This window comes from Chlorocebus sabaeus, chromosome 9 (assembly GCF_047675955.1).
Source record: "Chlorocebus sabaeus isolate Y175 chromosome 9, mChlSab1.0.hap1, whole genome shotgun sequence".
NCBI classification, from domain to species: domain Eukaryota; kingdom Metazoa; phylum Chordata; class Mammalia; order Primates; family Cercopithecidae; genus Chlorocebus; species Chlorocebus sabaeus.
In genome coordinates, this window is record NC_132912.1 from 95,780,376 (window position 1) to 95,797,442 (window position 17,067).

Genomic DNA, 17,067 nt, shown 5'->3' on the forward strand with positions numbered 1-17,067 from the left:
AGAGGGTTTCTTTTTTGTTGTTGTTTGTTTATACAAAATGGTAGCTTAGAGTTAACAGGCTGAATCCTGAAGCCCTCATTTCATAATACTACGGAGGATCCATCACCAGAGAAAATCCAGCAGAGGTTGTTAAATGCACTTAATTGAGATTATCTGAGCTTTTGGTTTAAATTACTTTGGAAAAAGTCTTAGGTGCAAACAGCGTCCTTGAAAGGTAAACATACTTACCTCTAAGAAAAAAAGGTTCAATTTAAGTTCTTTAAAATTCTTCATACAGGTTAGTAGCGCCAACCTTTATTAATTACATCTGGGTACTGACTAATGCGTAAAGATAAAATTTTTATACATCAGTACAAGGGTTAATATATATTATATTAACAGTGTTTTCATTATTTTACAATTATTTGAAAACACAAAGTATTTTACTAGAAAACAACCCCTGGCACTTTTAGTAATTTCAAAGTAAAAAGATCTATTTTCGTTGTAAAGTACAGTTAATGAAGTTTTAAAAATGAATTTCCTCATTCTATTCTATCTAAGAAGCAGGCTATATTAAAGTAGAACAAGGATAGCATATAATTTATATGTTAACTGGGTAAATAATCAAAAGTTGATTTAACATTTCCCCCATCTTTCGCAGCTCCTGGACCTGTTCATGGTTTGGGATTGGTCTACTTATCTAGCTGATTATGGACAGCCAGCTTCTAAGTACCTTCGGGTGAATCCAAACACAGCCCTTACTCTTCTGGAGAAGTGAGTACATTCTGAAACCTTTTTTTGTAAAACATTTTAGCACCTTTTGATTCAGTGATAAACTAAAGAACTAGAGATTTCTGTCAAAAAAGAAAAGTCTAGATAGAGCTTAAAAGCTCATTCTAGTTTAATGATCAAAAAATAAGCTTTTCTTTCTTGCCCTTCAGAGTTGGTGTCATTTCATAAGCAACTGCTGTTTATATTGATGTAAACAAAACATCTTTCCTTTTGTATCCTGAATTGCAAGCTTAATTGACCTTAGAAATATATTTACTGGGGATGTGACAATTGGAGCTTTCTTTAAAAAAAAAAAAAATCTATAACTCAGGAAAGAAGGTATTTTGTCAAATGTGACCAGGAATTGGAATGTTTGCCACCAGCGTTATCTAAATCTCAGCATTGTGGACTTGGATTCTGCAGGTAGAGAAATACATGATTTGAAATAAACAATACAGTAAAAACTGAGGTAATAGGATTTACTGATGCATCTTGTCCAACTAAACATAAATTTAGGTGTTAACTTTTCCCTCTCATTATGTGACAGACTTTTTCTTTACTCAATCATATTTCATTTAAAATGTCACTATTGGGAGGCCCTCTGAATCTGCTGTGATTCTGGGGGCTGCTGGATAAGAAAATAAAAATAAAAAAGTATCACTATTAAAATTTTCAGCTTTTAAATTAAAATTGTTATTATTTTCCTATATTTCAAAATATTTATAGTGAATTTGATGTGAAAGGACAAGAGGAAGTGTTTAAAATAAATGTAAATTTATTTTACAATGTCATGAAATGCAACTGAGGCAAAAACATTGCTATTTTACATTTTCTAATGTTATTTTCCTTTCACCTTATCTTGCTATGAATATGATTAGCTGAGTCTATACAGGGTATGTATTTTAGCATACTTTGTGGAATAATATTAGAAAATAGTATGATAGTAGCAAACCTAGCATATTTTAGATGTACATATTAATGCAAAAATGCCACTTAATATAGAATGCAAAATAAAGCTTCTATTTTTTTTGCATGGTTACTATATCTGTATGTTTATTTAGAACCTACTTTCTTTGAACTATATTTTTCAAGCATAGGATTAGTGTGGGATAATTCAGAGCATGCCAAGATATTTTTACTTGTGACAGCTTAGCTTTTAATTTTCTTTTACTAATCTTCTTCATTCACGTATGTTTCTAGGATGAAGGATACTAGCAAAAAGAACAATATATTTGCTCAGTTCAGGAAGAATGATCGAGACAAACAGAAGTTGATAGAGACAGTTGTGAAACAGCTGAGAAGTTTGGTGAATGGTATGTCCCAGCACACGTAGACCTCACGTCGCTTGCACTCAGTGACACCAAATCCATGATTCAACATTGATCTTGAGCAAGTATTGGTCATGATATAGTAATTTGTTTACAGAATCCAAAAATACAATAGAGAAGATACATGAGGGCTTAAACAAGAAATAGTAATAAATGTCATTTGTATGGATTTTTAAATAATCGAATACTATTTTATATATGGAAAAAATGACCATTTTTTCACTTTTAGGGGAAAATGCAAAAGTGTAAAACATAAATTGTCACAAATTGTACATGAAATTGATTACAAATACATTTGAAAAACGTATGCCTCTACTCATAAGTAGTTTTTTCTATTTAGACTTGAATGATAATCTGTTTTTTGATCAGTATATGGCTTTGGAATTCAATCATGTCTGATATGGTAGTTTTTCACTACCATTTTCTGACTTTTAGCTTTTATTTTCACCTCATTGTGATTTAAGCAGACCAAAATTTCTAATTCTGCTAATTCTGAAGGGGAAATAGACAAATCTTTAAAGCTTCCTGAAATCAAACTTGATTTAACTCAGTAAGAATGTGAATTATTTGTTCTACTTGGGTGGTTTAATTTAATCGTACTGAATATGAACAAAAGGTTTTGGATTTTCTAAAGATGCAGTGTTGTTTCTGTTCATCAGGGTTAATATTTCTAACTATATTGCTTGTAGCTGACCCCATTCTGGATTTGTTTGGTTTGGTTTGGTTCCAGTTAAAAGAGAGGACAGGAACTAAATGGGGCTAACCACTTCAGGTGCAGCTTGTGCGAGGGTAGATGGTTCCTGCACACAGAAGTTACCACAGGGGTCAGGTTACTTTCTTCAAATAGCAGATTTCAGTACTGTATCCTCATTGTGGAAACAAGCCAAACCAAATGAACTCTGGAAAACCTAAAACAAATGTACATTTTCCTTTGTGTACGTTTCCGTGGTCCAAATGACAATATAAATCCAGTCTTTATTATACCTTTGTTGTATTTATGCTGAATCCTCCCTTTGCCTTTTCAGGATTTAGGCCTGTAAGAAACTATGCCTGACTCTGTAAAATAAGTGTAAAGAATTATACGTACATCTCTGGATTTTGTGATGAAATATTAAAAATATTGAGCAAGTTGTTGAAAATGCATTACTATTTTGTCTATTCAGAGCTTACTGATTTAAAACAAGTGCTTCCTGGAGAAAAGGCATATTATTTCCTAGTTATTGGAATGGGAGTGGCACCAAAACTATATATATATATATATATATATATATATATATATATATATATATATATAGTTTGGCTTAGTTCAAATGTAGTTCAAAGAAAGTAGGTACTAAATAAACATACAGCTATAGTAGCCATGCATATATATACACACTTATATGTGTGTACACACACATATATATACACACATATATATATGCGCACTTTTTCTCTTGATCATCTCTTAATCCAAAGTATTTAATGTTTTTTAAAATACTACATGAAAAGCATGGTACTTCTTCAGGCACAGGGAAATCTGGAAGAGAGGAGCGGTGAACAGCTAACTCTCTTTGAAGACCGGAATGGGGCTGTCCTTCGCACCTTACCCAACCCTCCAGTGTACTTAGGGTGTCTCCCCTGCTTTGGCTGAGACGTCCCGGGATTCAGAGAGATACCACCTTTGCACTACCTGGAGCAGACCACTGTGGGTCCTCTTTACTCTTTTCAATAATATAAACACCCAGCACCCTCCACACACACCCCAGGTTGCGCTGTAGGGACAAGGACGAGTGAGTCCTGGGGCATTTGGGACCCTTGAATGGGACGCACAAAGCCCAAAACGCAACAGTGTAGATTGACAAGAGTCGTCGGGCAAACTCGGGGGAGAGAGGGAAGGATGTGCAGGGAAAGATGAATTCGGTCCTTGAGACCCGAAAGGTGCTGTTGGGTATCCGCTTCTGGAGGCTTAGGACGTCTTTATGAAGCCTAGGGCAGCAGTGGAACTGCCATCTTTGGAAGGATACCTGATGTGGTAGATCAGAGAGCCGGGAGAGGTGGTTAGCTGTCGGAGAATCTCGGCTGCGCTATCCCTCGTGAGCTTTTGCCATGCCAACGCAGGCGTCGACGACTGCAGTTTCCCTGAAATAGTCGGAGCAAAGGAGAGAAAAGCCCAGTTCTTTCACCTTGGAGTGGCGAGAGAAGGGCACCTAGAAGCTCGAAGGCGGGGACCGAAGAGAGAGCCAGCAGCCGGGGGTGGGCCAGGAGCGCTGTGGGGCGCAAGCCCGGGTCAATTCTGCGCGTTGGGTTCGCCCACTTTCCGAGCGCTGAGAAGAGCCGGGAAGCTCTGGCGCGAACCCGCAGGTCCTGCCCGAGGACGCGTGCGAGGCGAGCCCCTAGCCCAGCTCGAGCGCCCCAGCGCCTGCCACTCCCTACTCAGAGGCCCTCCGTGAGTGCGCCACTGCCCACTGCCTCCAATCACCACTCTGCGTGGAGCGCTTTAAATATGCAAAGACACGTCACGTTGTGTGAACCGGGATCGGTCCGTAGGGAGGGAGCCAATATCTATATAAACATGTCCAGGGTGGGCCAAGAAGGGTTAAACGACTGGAGGAGGGAGAGGTGGTGCGGGGGTCTGCAGACCAGGTTGGTAACACTGGTGAGTTGCTCTTCTTTCGCCCTCCTTCGCTGCTTCTATGCAAAGGGTGCTGAGCCCGGGGGGAGGTGGGAGGTGCCCCGTGGAGCGGGAAGTAAGCGTTCCCGAGGCAGCGGGCACCTTCGAGAGGGACTGGCATTTGGGCCCAGGAGCCAGGAGAAAGTTCTGAGTGCGCCGGCCTCGAGGAAGTCACGTTCCCTAAGGGCGCACGGTCACTACCGTCTTTCACCGCCTGTCTGTTTTTAGAACGGAGTTCTCAGCGGAGCTTATAAATCTCGGACTTGGCTCCCAAACCCCAGGCCTTTTGCGGACGAAACAGGTGAGCACTGCGCACTGCTCGCGCCCGGGTTCTTGCGTCCCCTTCTGTCCCTGCGCTCTGAGCGGCCTGGCCCCCGCGGGCTCATCATGTTCCCTTGGGGGCTGAGCTGCCTGTCAGTGCTGGGGGCGGCGGGCACTGCTGTCCTGTGCGCGGGCCTGCTGCTCAGCCTGGCCCAGCACCTCTGGACCCTCCGCTGGATGCTGAGCCGGGACCGGGCCTCCACCCTGCCTCTGCCCAAGGGCTCCATGGGCTGGCCCTTCTTCGGCGAAACGCTGCACTGGTTAGTTCAGGTGAGCAGTCCTTCGACCCCGAGCGCTAATACGGTCCCTTCTCCCTCCGGCTCCCACTGAACCCTCCTCATTCTCAATGCCCATGGGATTTGTAGCCAGTCCCTGCCCATCGCCCACGACCCCGGGAAGCGCGCACAACTCTCGCCTTTGCCTGGCTCCTCCGTTCCCTCGAAGGGACTTCAAGTCATTGGAATTCTCCCCAGAGCAACTCCCCGACACAATGCAGGGGGTAAACAGAAGGGGTTTTAGGAAGGAGTCTGAGGAGCACGTCCTGTAAGCATAGAAAAGGAGCCTGAGGCTTGTCTCAGCTGTGAGCCCTTGGGCGCTCACGTCTTCATTCTGAGTCTGTTTCCTCATCTCACCAATAGGAACAGGAGCATGTACGTTCCCATAGTGTAGTTGCCAGGCCCACTGGGGATCTTGTTTTGTAAACGCGCCAGCCAGAGACAGAGTTGTGATCAAAAGGCAGCTGGGAGGTCTGGGTCAGATCCCCGGTCCAGGCCCAGAAGTTCCAGCTCTCCACGCTCCGCCTCGCTCGCAGGGCTCGCGCTTTCACAGTTCCCGCCGAGAGCGCTATGGGACAGTGTTCAAGACGCACCTGCTGGGCAGGCCAGTGATCCGCGTGAGCGGCGCGGAGAACGTGCGCACCATCCTGCTGGGCGAGCACCGCCTGGTGCGCAGCCAGTGGCCACAGAGCGCGCACATCCTGCTGGGCTCGCACACACTGCTTGGTGCGGTCGGCGAGCCACACCGGCGGCTGCGCAAGGTGAGTGGAAACGGGAATGGGTCTAGGAAGGTCGGATCCGCGGTCCCCAGCATCTGCCATGGGCCAAGCCGGCGCCCCGGTGTTGGATTCACTGTGAACCTGACCAAGGTCCCTGGTAACCAGCGGGTGGCCTTGGATGGGTCCGTTATCTTCAGCTTCTGTTTACAGAGTTAGGACTGCTCTAAAAGGTTCTTTCATCTCCCATCTTCCGTGGCTGTGATAGCAGAAGCGCTGGAGACTCAGACCTAGAGAGGGGCCAGGGAAGACTTCTTAGAGGAGATGGCAGCTGGAGCCTGGATGGATGGGAGGGACTGTGTGCATCAGAGCAGAACTGGGGGGAATGGCGAAAGCAAAAGCCAGCAAGTTTAGGTCTGGGCCTCTTAGAAGAGGGGGAAAGGACCAGAACTGGCCTCTTGGCTACTCCGGAATCACCAAGCAGAGGCGGCCCGACCGCCGCCAGCGCTGATCACGCGCGCTCCCACAGGTCCTGGCGCGCGTGTTCAGCCGCGCCGCGCTGGAGCGCTACGTGCCGCGCCTGCAGGGGGCGCTGCGGCATGAGGTGCGCTCCTGGTGCGCGGCTGGCGGGCCAGTCTCAGTCTACGACGCCGCCAAAGCGCTCACCTTCCGCATGGCCGCACGCATCCTGCTGGGGTTGCGGCTGGACGAGGCGCAGTGCGCCACGCTGGCCCGGACCTTCGAGCAGCTCGTGGAGAACCTCTTCTCACTGCCTCTGGACGTTCCCTTCAGTGGCCTGCGCAAGGTACGGCTGCCCGGGCTCCAGACCTTCTTCTGAGATTCCGCGGCGCGGACGGGCCTCCCAGACCCAGACGGGACGCCCACGGCGCACCCCGCGCGTCTGTCACCTCTGCTGGGGAACGGCAGCGAGGTCCGGGGGTGGGAGGCGTCGTGGCGGTGGCGTGGCGGTGGGCTCTGGGCCTGGCCTCTGTGCTGGTTCGCTGGTGTGACCTGGGGCTGGCCACACGCCCTCCGTGGGACCCCTGCCGCTACGCGCTCCAGCCTTAGCAAGTGCGAGCCGCCAGAGTTTGGGGTCCGACTCCTTCCCACAGCGGCGCCTCTGGGGCTGGCCTCCATCACTTATTCGGAAGCCCAGATGGCTGTGGAACCCAGGAGAGCGTGAGGGCTGCAGATGCGCCCTGGCCCAGCCCGGCGCCAGCCCCCGACCCAAGGGGGTGGGCGTCAGCTCCACGGGCCCTGGATCCACTAGGTTTCTGGATCAGAGAACCGCTGCTTCTCCAGACTTCAGAACAATGGGCAGGACCCGGAGAGCAGCTAGTATGCCCCAACCCGCCTTTTGGTCCCCCTGTTCTGGGACTTCCCACTGTTTGATTCCCTGGTTTTCAGTCACCTGCATAAAAATAATATGTGTAACGGATCATGCTATATGCTGATCACCGTGGATACATTTTCTGATCTAATCCTTGCAGCCTGCAAAGTGTTATTATTCTCATTTTATTGGCCAAACTTATTTTATTGACTTACCCAAGATTACACCGTTAGTAGGGGCAGACACAGAACTTGAACCCCATCTCCTCTGACTATGGAACTCAAGTGCTGAATTACAGTGCTTTCCCGTAGCGGGGGGGATGCTTTTGCTGTGGCTATTCCCTGAACTCTGGAGAGGCATCCCCTCTTGCCCACGCCGTTACAGAGGCTAATGCTTACAACATCCAATAGTATCCTCCAGCTTTGCTGGGTGCATCAAGGTGCCCCAGCCTGAGCCTAGTGCAGAGAAAGGGCAATGGGCTGACCCTAGCCGCACTGGGCTCTGTGCCAGGCATGGACATGAACAGCTGTGTGACTCTGGGCAATTGCTTGACCTCTCTGAACCTCAGCATCCTCTCCTCAGGATGATAGTGACTCTGCTGTGGCTTAGAGGGGGCTTGTGATAATCAAGACAGAATGGTGTTTGTGGACAGTGGATATATCCCTGACCATTTATTGAGCCCAGCCATATGCCAGGCCAGGAGCTAAGCTGGGGAGCTGTTAACACAAGGATGTTGGCAGAGCCAGTGCTGAGAAGGTTTTCTGGGTAAGTGGCCAGGCCTGGCCCCCTTAGCCTTCCTGCCCCATCTTTCTTCTCAGGGCATCCGGGCAAGGGACCAGCTGCATCAGCACCTGGAGGGGGCCATTTCTGAGAAGCTTCATGAGGACAAGGCTGCAGAGCCGGGTGATGCCCTGGAGCTGATCATTCACAGTGCAAGGGAGCTGGGCCATGAGCCCTCCATGCAGGAGCTGAAGGTGGGTGCTGAGAGGCTGCTCCTTCTCCCCTCTTTTGCATCCCCAGCAGGTCCCTACACCAATGCTGCATCCCCAGAGCCACATCCTGTGTAGCCCCACTTTGAGGCACAGGCAGTCCTCAAGATGAGGGGCAAGAGGAGACCTGGGTTCCAGTAATGACTCAGCCACACTCACTAGCTGTGCAGCCTTCAGCCAGCTGCCACCCTGGTCAGTAGGAGACTCGAAGGCAAGAATGCTAGGCCCATCTTTGCAGGTTTCTGGCCACAAACGGCTCTCTCTCCATTCCTTCCCCCACTGCCCTTCTCTGCCACTCCATGCCTTTGCCTCTGCTGTCCCCCTGCCTACAAAGCCCTCATTATTCACTTTTTCTACAAACTCTAAGGGGCTCAGGATCAAACTCCACATCCTCAAAGTTCCCTTCTTCCTTCCAAAATCACCTCTCTCCTTCTATGAGCTGCCTTGGCACATGACACCTCTATCTGTCTGTCTTGTTGCTGTGGATCTCCTGGAGAATTAGGACCCCTCCCCTTGTACACACATCGCACACACAGTGGAGGGGAGGTGGGAAGCTTTGGAATGGCCCCAGGACTTGCTTGAGCACTCAAAAAGGAGTGGAGAAGTTGGGGGGAGGGGAAGTTACAAATAGGGAGACCTCAATCTTCCATAAGCAACTCCCACCCATCCTTTCTCGGGCCTCAGTTTCCCACTTTCTACCAGACATCCCTGAAGGGTGGGCCTCAACTTTAGCTTCTTTTCTGAGAATGGAACTAATAAGAACATGAGCAATGGGCTCATGAGTCCTGGGGGAGCCAGGTGGACAGGGACTGTTCAGGGCTAAGGGGAGTGGAGTAGAAAGGAGTAGACAGGACTGGGGAGGAGTGACAGCACCCTCCAGGTTCTCAGGAAGGGACTCACTAGCCAGGAATCTTCAATTCTGGGCTGGACATCAGGGGCCAGGCAGGGAGGATGCTGGGGCTCTAGAGTCTCCATCCCAGTTACCCTCTTGTCTGGGGCAGGGCGGGTTAGTGAGCAACCAGGTCATTCATTCCACAAATATTATGATGTACCTATTCAGTGCTGGACTCCACACTGGAACTGGGAATACAGTGGTGAGCGAAACACAGCCCATGTCCTCCAGGTTCAGGAAGGGAAGGAACATGTTCATCCTGTGATAGCAGGAATCAGTGTATAAAACAAACGGTGGGTGCTTCCAGCAAGGAAGACACTGGGACCTGAGAGGACAGAGGCAGGGCATTGGAGCCTGGAGGATGAAGCCACCAGGCCCCTTGCATGCCCTTCCTGGGCAGAGCAGACCAGGAAGACATTTAGTGACTCCCGGGGACCATTCCAGTAGGGAGAGGATGAAACCATGATGCCGACATTGGTACAAGGCTGGCACTGCTGCTGCAGGTGCCTTTGTTGCACTGCAACCATTGCCAGGCTGTTCCGCTGGGGTTGGCGGTGGCACCACCAGGTGGTTAAGAGCTCTGGACTCCTAAGCCCACCTGCCAGAGTGCTAGCTGTAGGGACCTTGAGCACTTATCTGGAGCCTCCGTTTTCAACTCCATAAAACAAGAGCAGCAATTGTGCCTCATAGAGGGGAGGTAAGAACCGAATGAATGAATATGCTTAAAGCACTAAGAAGAGTGAACAGAGTAAGTTCCCGCGTTCTCTCTGGGAACCATCGCAAGGTGCGTGGAGAGATCCTAATTTTACCTGTTGCTATAGGTGACTTTCCCAAGTGGCGGACTTGGGATTTAATCGACTTCAAAACGGTGCACGGAGTCGCGGCGGTAATAGCACTTCCCTGCCCTCTGGCTTTGCGCAATAGTAAATTTGAGTGCTTTTTCATCTCTACGGGGCCGTCGAGTCAGCGCCCCGGGCGACTGCACCGCCGGAGACTCAGTGCCTCACGGGGCTGTCTTGCAGGAGTCGGCTGTGGAGCTCCTCTTCGCCGCCTTCTTCACCACGGCCAGTGCCAGCACCTCGCTCGTCCTGCTGCTACTGCAGCACCCGGCCGCCATCGCTAAGATTCGGGAGGAGCTGGTGGCGCAGGGGCTGGGACGCGCGTGCGGCTGCGCGCCTGGGGCCGCGGGGGGCTGCGTGGGGCCCCCGCCCGACTGCGGCTGCGAGCCCGACCTCAGCCTCGCGGCGCTGGGCAGTCTGCGCTACGTCGACTGCGTGGTCAAGGAGGTGCTGCGCCTCCTGCCGCCGGTGTCCGGTGGCTACCGCACCGCGCTGCGCACCTTCGAGCTCGACGTAAGTGCGCCGCGCCGGCCCATGGCCAGCCTCCAGCCTCCTGCCTCCTGCCTCCTGCCTCCTGCCTCCTGCCTCCTGCCTCCTACCTCCTGCCGCCTGCCGCGGCGCCCAGGTGGGAGGAGGGCGGAGGGACTCGGACGGCGAGGTCTCCTCTTTTGCTCTCAGAGCCTCAGCCTTCGGTCCTGTAAAATGGGCTGAGCCTTGTTTCACGTCCCCGGATCCCCGGCTGAGGGACGCAAAGTCTGGCGAGCCGGCAAGGTCAGGGATCTCGTACCCTTCAGCTTTTGGCAGCGGTCCGGAACGGTCAACTCAATGAGAGCCGAGTTTTAGAATAAAAACACTCTTTTATCCGTGTAGCACCCCCTCCCAGCCAGTGAGTGTGGATGAGAACCCCTCAGTATGTCCTGTACTCCACCCCTTTGGCTCTCTCACAAGAGCAAGGAATCCCTCATTGCGACCCATCCAGGGCTCTGGCTGGGGCCAGATTCCAGGGGAGGGAGGAATGAAAATACCGGGTAGACACTTTATCTCTGATCAGTCCGGTTTGGGCTGAGCAAGGTTAAGGTCTAGAACTGACTCCATCTCCGTATGACCTTGGGCAGTTCCCTCTTCACTCTGGGCCTCAGTTTACTCTCTGCAAGGAAGCTGTCTTTCCAGCTCTGATGCTCCATCCAGGTGGGGCTGGGCTGTGGGGGTTTGGTGGTGGCCTCAGGCAGTGGTGCTCTGGCTGTGCCAAACTGCGGGTGTTTGCCTGAAAGGCTGTCACTGCAGTCCCCTGAGCACCATGCTTGGTGACTGGGTGGCTCCAGGCAAAGATGGGCATTCCACAGTGAACATTTGTGGCACAGTGCGTGCCAGGGTTCAGGAGGTATCAAAGGGACTGGGACTCTACCCTGGAGGAGCTCCACTTGGAGAGGAAGGGGCCGGGCCTGACAGCCTCAGCCCACTTGTGGTGTGAAGAGAGTGATCCCTAGTGCTGGACGACAGCAACACATTTTGAGAGCTGGAGTCTGAACTGGAACAGTGAAAGTTTAGAATGGGAAAGCCCATTACAGAGACAGCAGACTTAGACAAAGGTGGATGTTGAGAAGTGTCTTGGATGTGGGATCAGTCTTGGAACGCAAGCTTCATTCTGCAGGCGCTGGAGTGCCCTACAAGACCTTAGGGAAGCACAGAATCAGGGAGGTGAGCAGAGGACAGGAAAGGGTCTTAGCCACCCTCCAGTTCACAGATGAGAACACTGATGTTTAGAGGGGAGAGAGAGCTCCTGGGATGATTCCAAGATGTTGTGTTCCACAGTTAGAAACTTTTAAGTATTCACCCTGGAACTTGATATGAGGGCAGCAGTGTAGTCAAGGGGTTGAAAGACACATCAAAAAGCCAAATGGTTGAAAATGCTAGGGGTGGGCAGAGGGAACATGAAAGCTGCCTTTGAGCATTTTAGGGAGGGCCAATTTGATTCGCATGTGCGCCTTCTTAAAGTGTGGTACCAAATCTGAACATTATTGTCCAGCTGATGGATGGGAAGGACAGAAAGTTTTCAGTTCATTGCAAAGGAGAGCTCCACCATGGAACTGACCTTGAGGAATTGTCATGTGCATTTCTCCCACTCTAGCAACTGGTAGACGTAGCACTGGAATTTAGGTCTTCTGCTCTAAGGTCAGAAGAAAAAAAGACAAAACCAAACGGGAACATAACTAATAGTTACCGTTTACTGAATACTCATATGTGCCAAGTCCTTAATTTGAATCTTCACCAACAAAGTGGGCATTTTTCCCCTCATTTTTTTTCAATGAGGAAACTGAAGCTCAGAGAGGCTGCGCATCTAGCCCAAGGTCATACATTTCACCAGTGAAGGAGTTGAGATTGGAACACAGAGCTTTCTCCTTGTTTCCGGATTAATCGCGGGTTCCTCCCGGTTTTCGGAAGCCTGATGAAAGCACCGGGGTGGAGGGTCAGTTCAGGGCACCCCGTTTCCAGGTGCCTCGTGGTCAGGCTGGTCTCCTCGCCTCTCTGCAGGGCTACCAGATCCCCAAGGGCTGGAGCGTGATGTATAGCATCCGGGACACGCACGAGACGGCTGCGGTGTACCGCAGCCCTCCCGAAGCCTTCGACCCAGAGCGCTTCGGCGCAGCGCGCGAAGATTCTCGGGGCGCCTCCAGCCGTTTCCATTACATCCCGTTCGGCGGCGGTGCGCGCAGCTGCCTCGGCCAGGAGCTGGCGCAAGCCGTGCTCCAGCTGCTAGCTGTGGAGCTGGTGCGCACCGCGCGCTGGGAGCTGGCCACACCCGCCTTCCCCGCCATGCAGACGGTGCCCATCGTGCACCCAGTGGACGGGCTGCGGCTCTTTTTCCACCCCCTCGCGCCTTTGGTTGCGGGGGATGGGCTATGCCTCTGACATGCTTGCGCTGTAGGACACATTTTGGCCGGTGGCTGTGGCGCGCACGCAGCGCCACCCATCTGCGGCTCCCCATTGTAGCGTAGCGCGCCCACTAGTTCACTCGTTTAACAATCGTTCAACAAATGTTCGCCAAACGCCGATGTGTGCCGGACTCGAGGGAGGAGGAGCGCGAGCCACTGCTGCAGCGCCAGAGAAGCATCTAAGCCCATGGGAAGATGCCTTCTGCGCTCCGCGCCCAGAGGAAGGAAAAAGTCGTGAGCCAAGCAGGAATGGAGGAAACAGATAGATCCTCACGAGATGCTGCTTGGCTTCCCCATCCCGAGCCAATCCAGGGAGGGTGCATGAATGGGGGAAGGCGGGGTAGAGGTGGCGGGGGAGTGGGGATATTGCAACTCCGAAACCTTGCAGAGAGACCCGACGCGCGCGGTGGGACCTGCAACCCTTGTAAGGAAGCGGGGACGCCGTGGGCGCAACCCTGACCTGGCTTTGGGCCATAGAAAAACACACAGAGGACGCCCAACGGAAGGCCCTCTGGCAGCTGGCCTCTGGCTTCGTGCGCCTTGGCCACTCTGCCGGTCTCGGCGGAAACTCGGAACTGTGGGCACTTCCAGGGTTCGAAAGGGCTCAAGGTCACCGGATTCTGCTGGCCACTTCTTAAAAGGAAAAATTCCTACTTTAAGAACGCATTTACTCTTTTCATGTATACAGGGGAGAATAGGCACACCAACACGTCTCCACCGCTGGATTATTTTCATGGGAGGTTGAGACATAATTAGAGAGGCTTGAGATATTTGTACCAAAAATAGGAAGGCCACGAAATAAAGTGTCTTGGGAGCGGTTGAGTGAGGAGGCTAGGGCTTAGCTGGGCAGCTCCTCCCTGTGGGGAAGGCACTAGGGTGCAGGGTTGGGGAGGCCGGGGAAGGACCCACTCCAGAGTATACCCAGAGAGGGGCTGGGAGCTGGGCAGCCTGGGGCCTGGGCTACCCTGACTTCTCTCTGAATATAACCGGGGAATCTGGGCTGTGAATTGTCTCCAGGTTTCAGGGACCTTATTTTTATTTTTATTTTTTTGAGACAGGGTCTTCTTCTGTGGCCCAGGCTGGAGTGTAGTGGCACAACCAGCTCACTGCCACCTCTGCCTCTTGTGCTCAAGCCATCCTCCCATCTCAGCCTCCCAAGTAGCTGGGACCACAGGCACGTGCCACAATGCCTAGCTAATTTTTTCTATTTTTAGTAGAGATGGGGTTTCACCATGTCACCCAGGCTGATCTCAAACTCTTGGGCTTAAGCAATCCATCTGCCTTGCCTTCCCAAAGTGCTGGGGTTACAGGTGTGACCCACCACGCCCTGGAGTCACTCCTTTCCAGTGACTCCAGTTTAGTCCCTGCACCCTCACCCCTCCCTGCCATTTCAGGGACTTCTGGTTTTACGGCTTCACCATCCTCTCTATCACAGAGGAGAAATTGAGGAGCAATTGAGGTGAATGACTCACCTGAGAAGCCCAGTAGTAGGCTCCTGGACTCCCCAGCCAGTGCTCTCCTCCACCCCTATCCCTTCACTCTTCTGCCCCAACCTCTGTTCCTGTGGCCATCAGGTGGGGCTGAACCATTTTACCTCCTTTTCGTGATAAGCCCTAGCTTGACTTGAGGACTCTCTCAACTGTTCCAGTACAGAGGTTCCAACCAGTGTTTAAATCAAAGCCAAAAGCATCCATGTCATCATTCCAACAGCCCACTTCAATCTGCCACCCAGCTTCCAACAGGCTGGGGCAGTTGGATGTAAGGGGTGAGCCAGGGAAGTAGCTGCCCAGGCCTGAACTGACCCCTTAGTGAACCAGAAGAAAGCCAGTGCCCTCCTGACCTCATGCTTAAGGTGGATCCCAGGGCCAGAAGGAAGGGGGACACAGCAGGCACTTACAGGGTTGGTAGCTCCAGAGTGCAGCGAGCCCTTCCGACCTGGGCTGACACCATAACCCCCACACAGGGCAATTCATCACCCATTGCCAGTCAAGGGCCTGGCGCCAGGCCCTGAGCTCGGTAGACGCCAGGGGCAGCAAAGGTGGCAGGATGTGAGCCTGCCCTAAGAGTGCTCTTGCAAATGCAGAGGACAGCCTGGCCTGAGAAGCATGGGTTTGGGTGAGGATGAGAAGGATGCAGGCTTCAGGGTTGGTTGTGATTTAGAGAGAGGAGAGAAGAATGGGGTAGGGACCCTCAGAAGCAAGGTCGGTTGAGCTGGTTCCAAGAAGGCCTGGTTGACCTGCACTGGGGTCTGGAATAACTATAAGCCTCTGTAGGGGTGGCTCCAATTTTAATTTTCCATGGGTACATCATGCTCAGTAATTTCAAGGGATATCTGAGCTCCTGTTTTAGTAGCTGCAGATTCTATGGGGAAGGAGCAGAGGAGGTTCCTTCCCTCCTGCACTTGATATGCTCTGGAGGGAGGCAGACAAGAAATAAACTAGCAAACAAAAGGGTAAGAATATGTCCAGTGGTGATAAGCGCTGTCATGGAAATAAAACAGGCCTGTGATAGAGAGTGTCTGGGGCTAAATTAGGCTGGATGGGTGGGGGGAACCTTGGAGGAGGTGACATTTGACTTTGGAAGGAACCAGCCAGGCCTGAGGGAGGGGTGTGGCATGCAGAGGGAACAGCAGGTATAGAACCCTGAGACAGGAACGCATGTTCAGAAACGAGAAGGGGGGCTGGAAGGAGAAAACTGGAGGTGGACTGTTTTGTTGTGACTCCAGTCTAGTCCCTGCACCCTCACCCCTCCCTACCAGAAAAAGAAAAAAAAGGAACCGACTCCGCATCCCGCCTCTTAGCAATAGGGAGGCTGTTTTGTAAACATCTTGGAAACAAGTTGTTTTTCAGTGAACCCACCCCCCCCTCCCCGCCCACCACCACCCACGAAAGCTTGGCAAGATTCCTAGATCAAAGTTCCTATTGGGCTGGTAATTTATTGACACCCCCCCCCGCCCTGCCCCCCTTCAAGATGTTCTTTAATGATCGTTCACTCTCAAATTTAATCCTTTCCTGCCGGACGCCCCCGCTGGCCTCGATGTGCAGATAGATTAAAACGTTTTTTTCCCTGCGGCAATTTCCAGCGTGCAGGCCCGGCTCATCTTGTGACCCGGCGTGCGCTGAACTTGGCGAGGTGGCCCCGCAGAGTTCACTCGGATGTCACGGTCCGGCCTGCAGGGGTCACAGGCGGGTCAGGCCCGAGGATTGGGAATGGGCCCCAGGTCACGTCCCCGTTCGCCGGCTTTGCACCCCGGCCGGAGGCGCTGTCCAGAAAGGGGCGGACCCGGGATTTCTGAGAATTACCTCCAGCTCGATTGGCCTGGCTTCCTGCAGTGGCCAGAGGTTGGCTCGCCGTGTTTACAGCCACCAAATCGTTTGCCGGAGACTGAAACCCTGCCCAGAGCCTCTGAAACACTGGGCAGGTTATGGGGAAACGCCGACCCCCGGAAACACGCCCTGTGGCGGCGACTGGGGCTTGGAGCGTCGCTAGGATTGCGCGGGTCCCTCCAACCTCTGCAGATATTTCCTGATACCTCCGGGTTTGGGAACCACCGCGAGAAGGGTAACGCATTTAAGCTCTCAGGAGCAGAGTTTTCCACCTCCAAGGGACGCTTTCCAAGGCGTGCGGCGTGCTTCTGCCAGAGCCAGTGTTCGGTTCTAAACAAATGCAGGTCATTCTGTTTCATTTTCGGCGCCGCTGGTGCGTTCAGCGCCCAAACCCAGGTAGCGTGTGGCCCTGGCTGGTCCCGAGCCGGGAAGCTCCGGCAGGTGGAGAAAAGAGAGCGCAGGTGCGCGTCCCGCAGCGTCTGAGTCCGGGCATTGGCTACAGTAGCTGCTGATTGTAGTTAGGCAAATTACAGAAGACTTCCCAGTACAGATTCCTTCACCCCCCGCTTAGGGGTCGGCAGAGGCCTGAGTTTAGGGCCAAGCACCCCCTCACCTGGGTGATTACAGTGGCTTTACTCTGGGTGGGACTTGGGAGAGAGGAGGACTCCAGTGCCCGTTGTACCGGACAGGTAACGCAGCCTACCGTGCCCGGAGC

At 51.9% G+C, this 17,067-nt stretch overlaps 2 protein-coding genes across 10 annotated transcripts in view; both read left to right on the forward strand.

The window, feature by feature from the left end:
* EXOC6 (exocyst complex component 6) overlaps positions 1–3,221 on the forward strand; it is a 304,230-nt gene extending 301,009 nt beyond the window's left edge. For all 9 annotated transcript variants that reach the window (XM_073019177.1, XM_073019178.1, XM_007963577.3 and 6 more), the window contains 2 exons: positions 641–753; positions 1,951–3,221. In XM_073019177.1, coding sequence (XP_072875278.1) covers positions 641–753; positions 1,951–2,083 — 246 coding nt within the window. In that variant the 3' untranslated portion in view covers positions 2,084–3,221. The remainder of the gene's footprint in view (positions 1–640; positions 754–1,950) is intronic.
* Positions 3,222–4,452: 1,231 nt separating this feature from the next.
* CYP26C1 (cytochrome P450 family 26 subfamily C member 1) lies at positions 4,453–15,871 on the forward strand. The gene is made up of 6 exons (XM_007963569.3): positions 4,453–5,322; positions 5,864–6,088; positions 6,573–6,848; positions 8,192–8,347; positions 10,277–10,606; positions 12,626–15,871. The coding sequence occupies exons 1-6, from the start codon at positions 5,119–5,121 to the stop codon at positions 13,001–13,003; spliced, it is 1,569 nt and encodes a 522-aa protein (XP_007961760.1). The 5' UTR covers positions 4,453–5,118; the 3' UTR covers positions 13,004–15,871.
* The last annotated feature ends 1,196 nt before the right edge of the window (positions 15,872–17,067 follow it).

Bases quoted from the DNA above. Each gene is read 5' to 3' on its own strand.
- CYP26C1 (XM_007963569.3), top strand. From the start codon at position 5,119: ATGTTCCCTTGGGGGCTGAGCTGCCTGTCAGTGCTGGGGGCGGCGGGC. The intron at 5,323-5,863 runs GTGAGCAGTCCT...CCTCGCTCGCAG, and splicing joins CGCTGCACTGGTTAGTTCAG to GGCTCGCGCTTTCACAGTTC. The intron at 6,849-8,191 runs GTACGGCTGCCC...CTTTCTTCTCAG, and splicing joins CCTTCAGTGGCCTGCGCAAG to GGCATCCGGGCAAGGGACCA.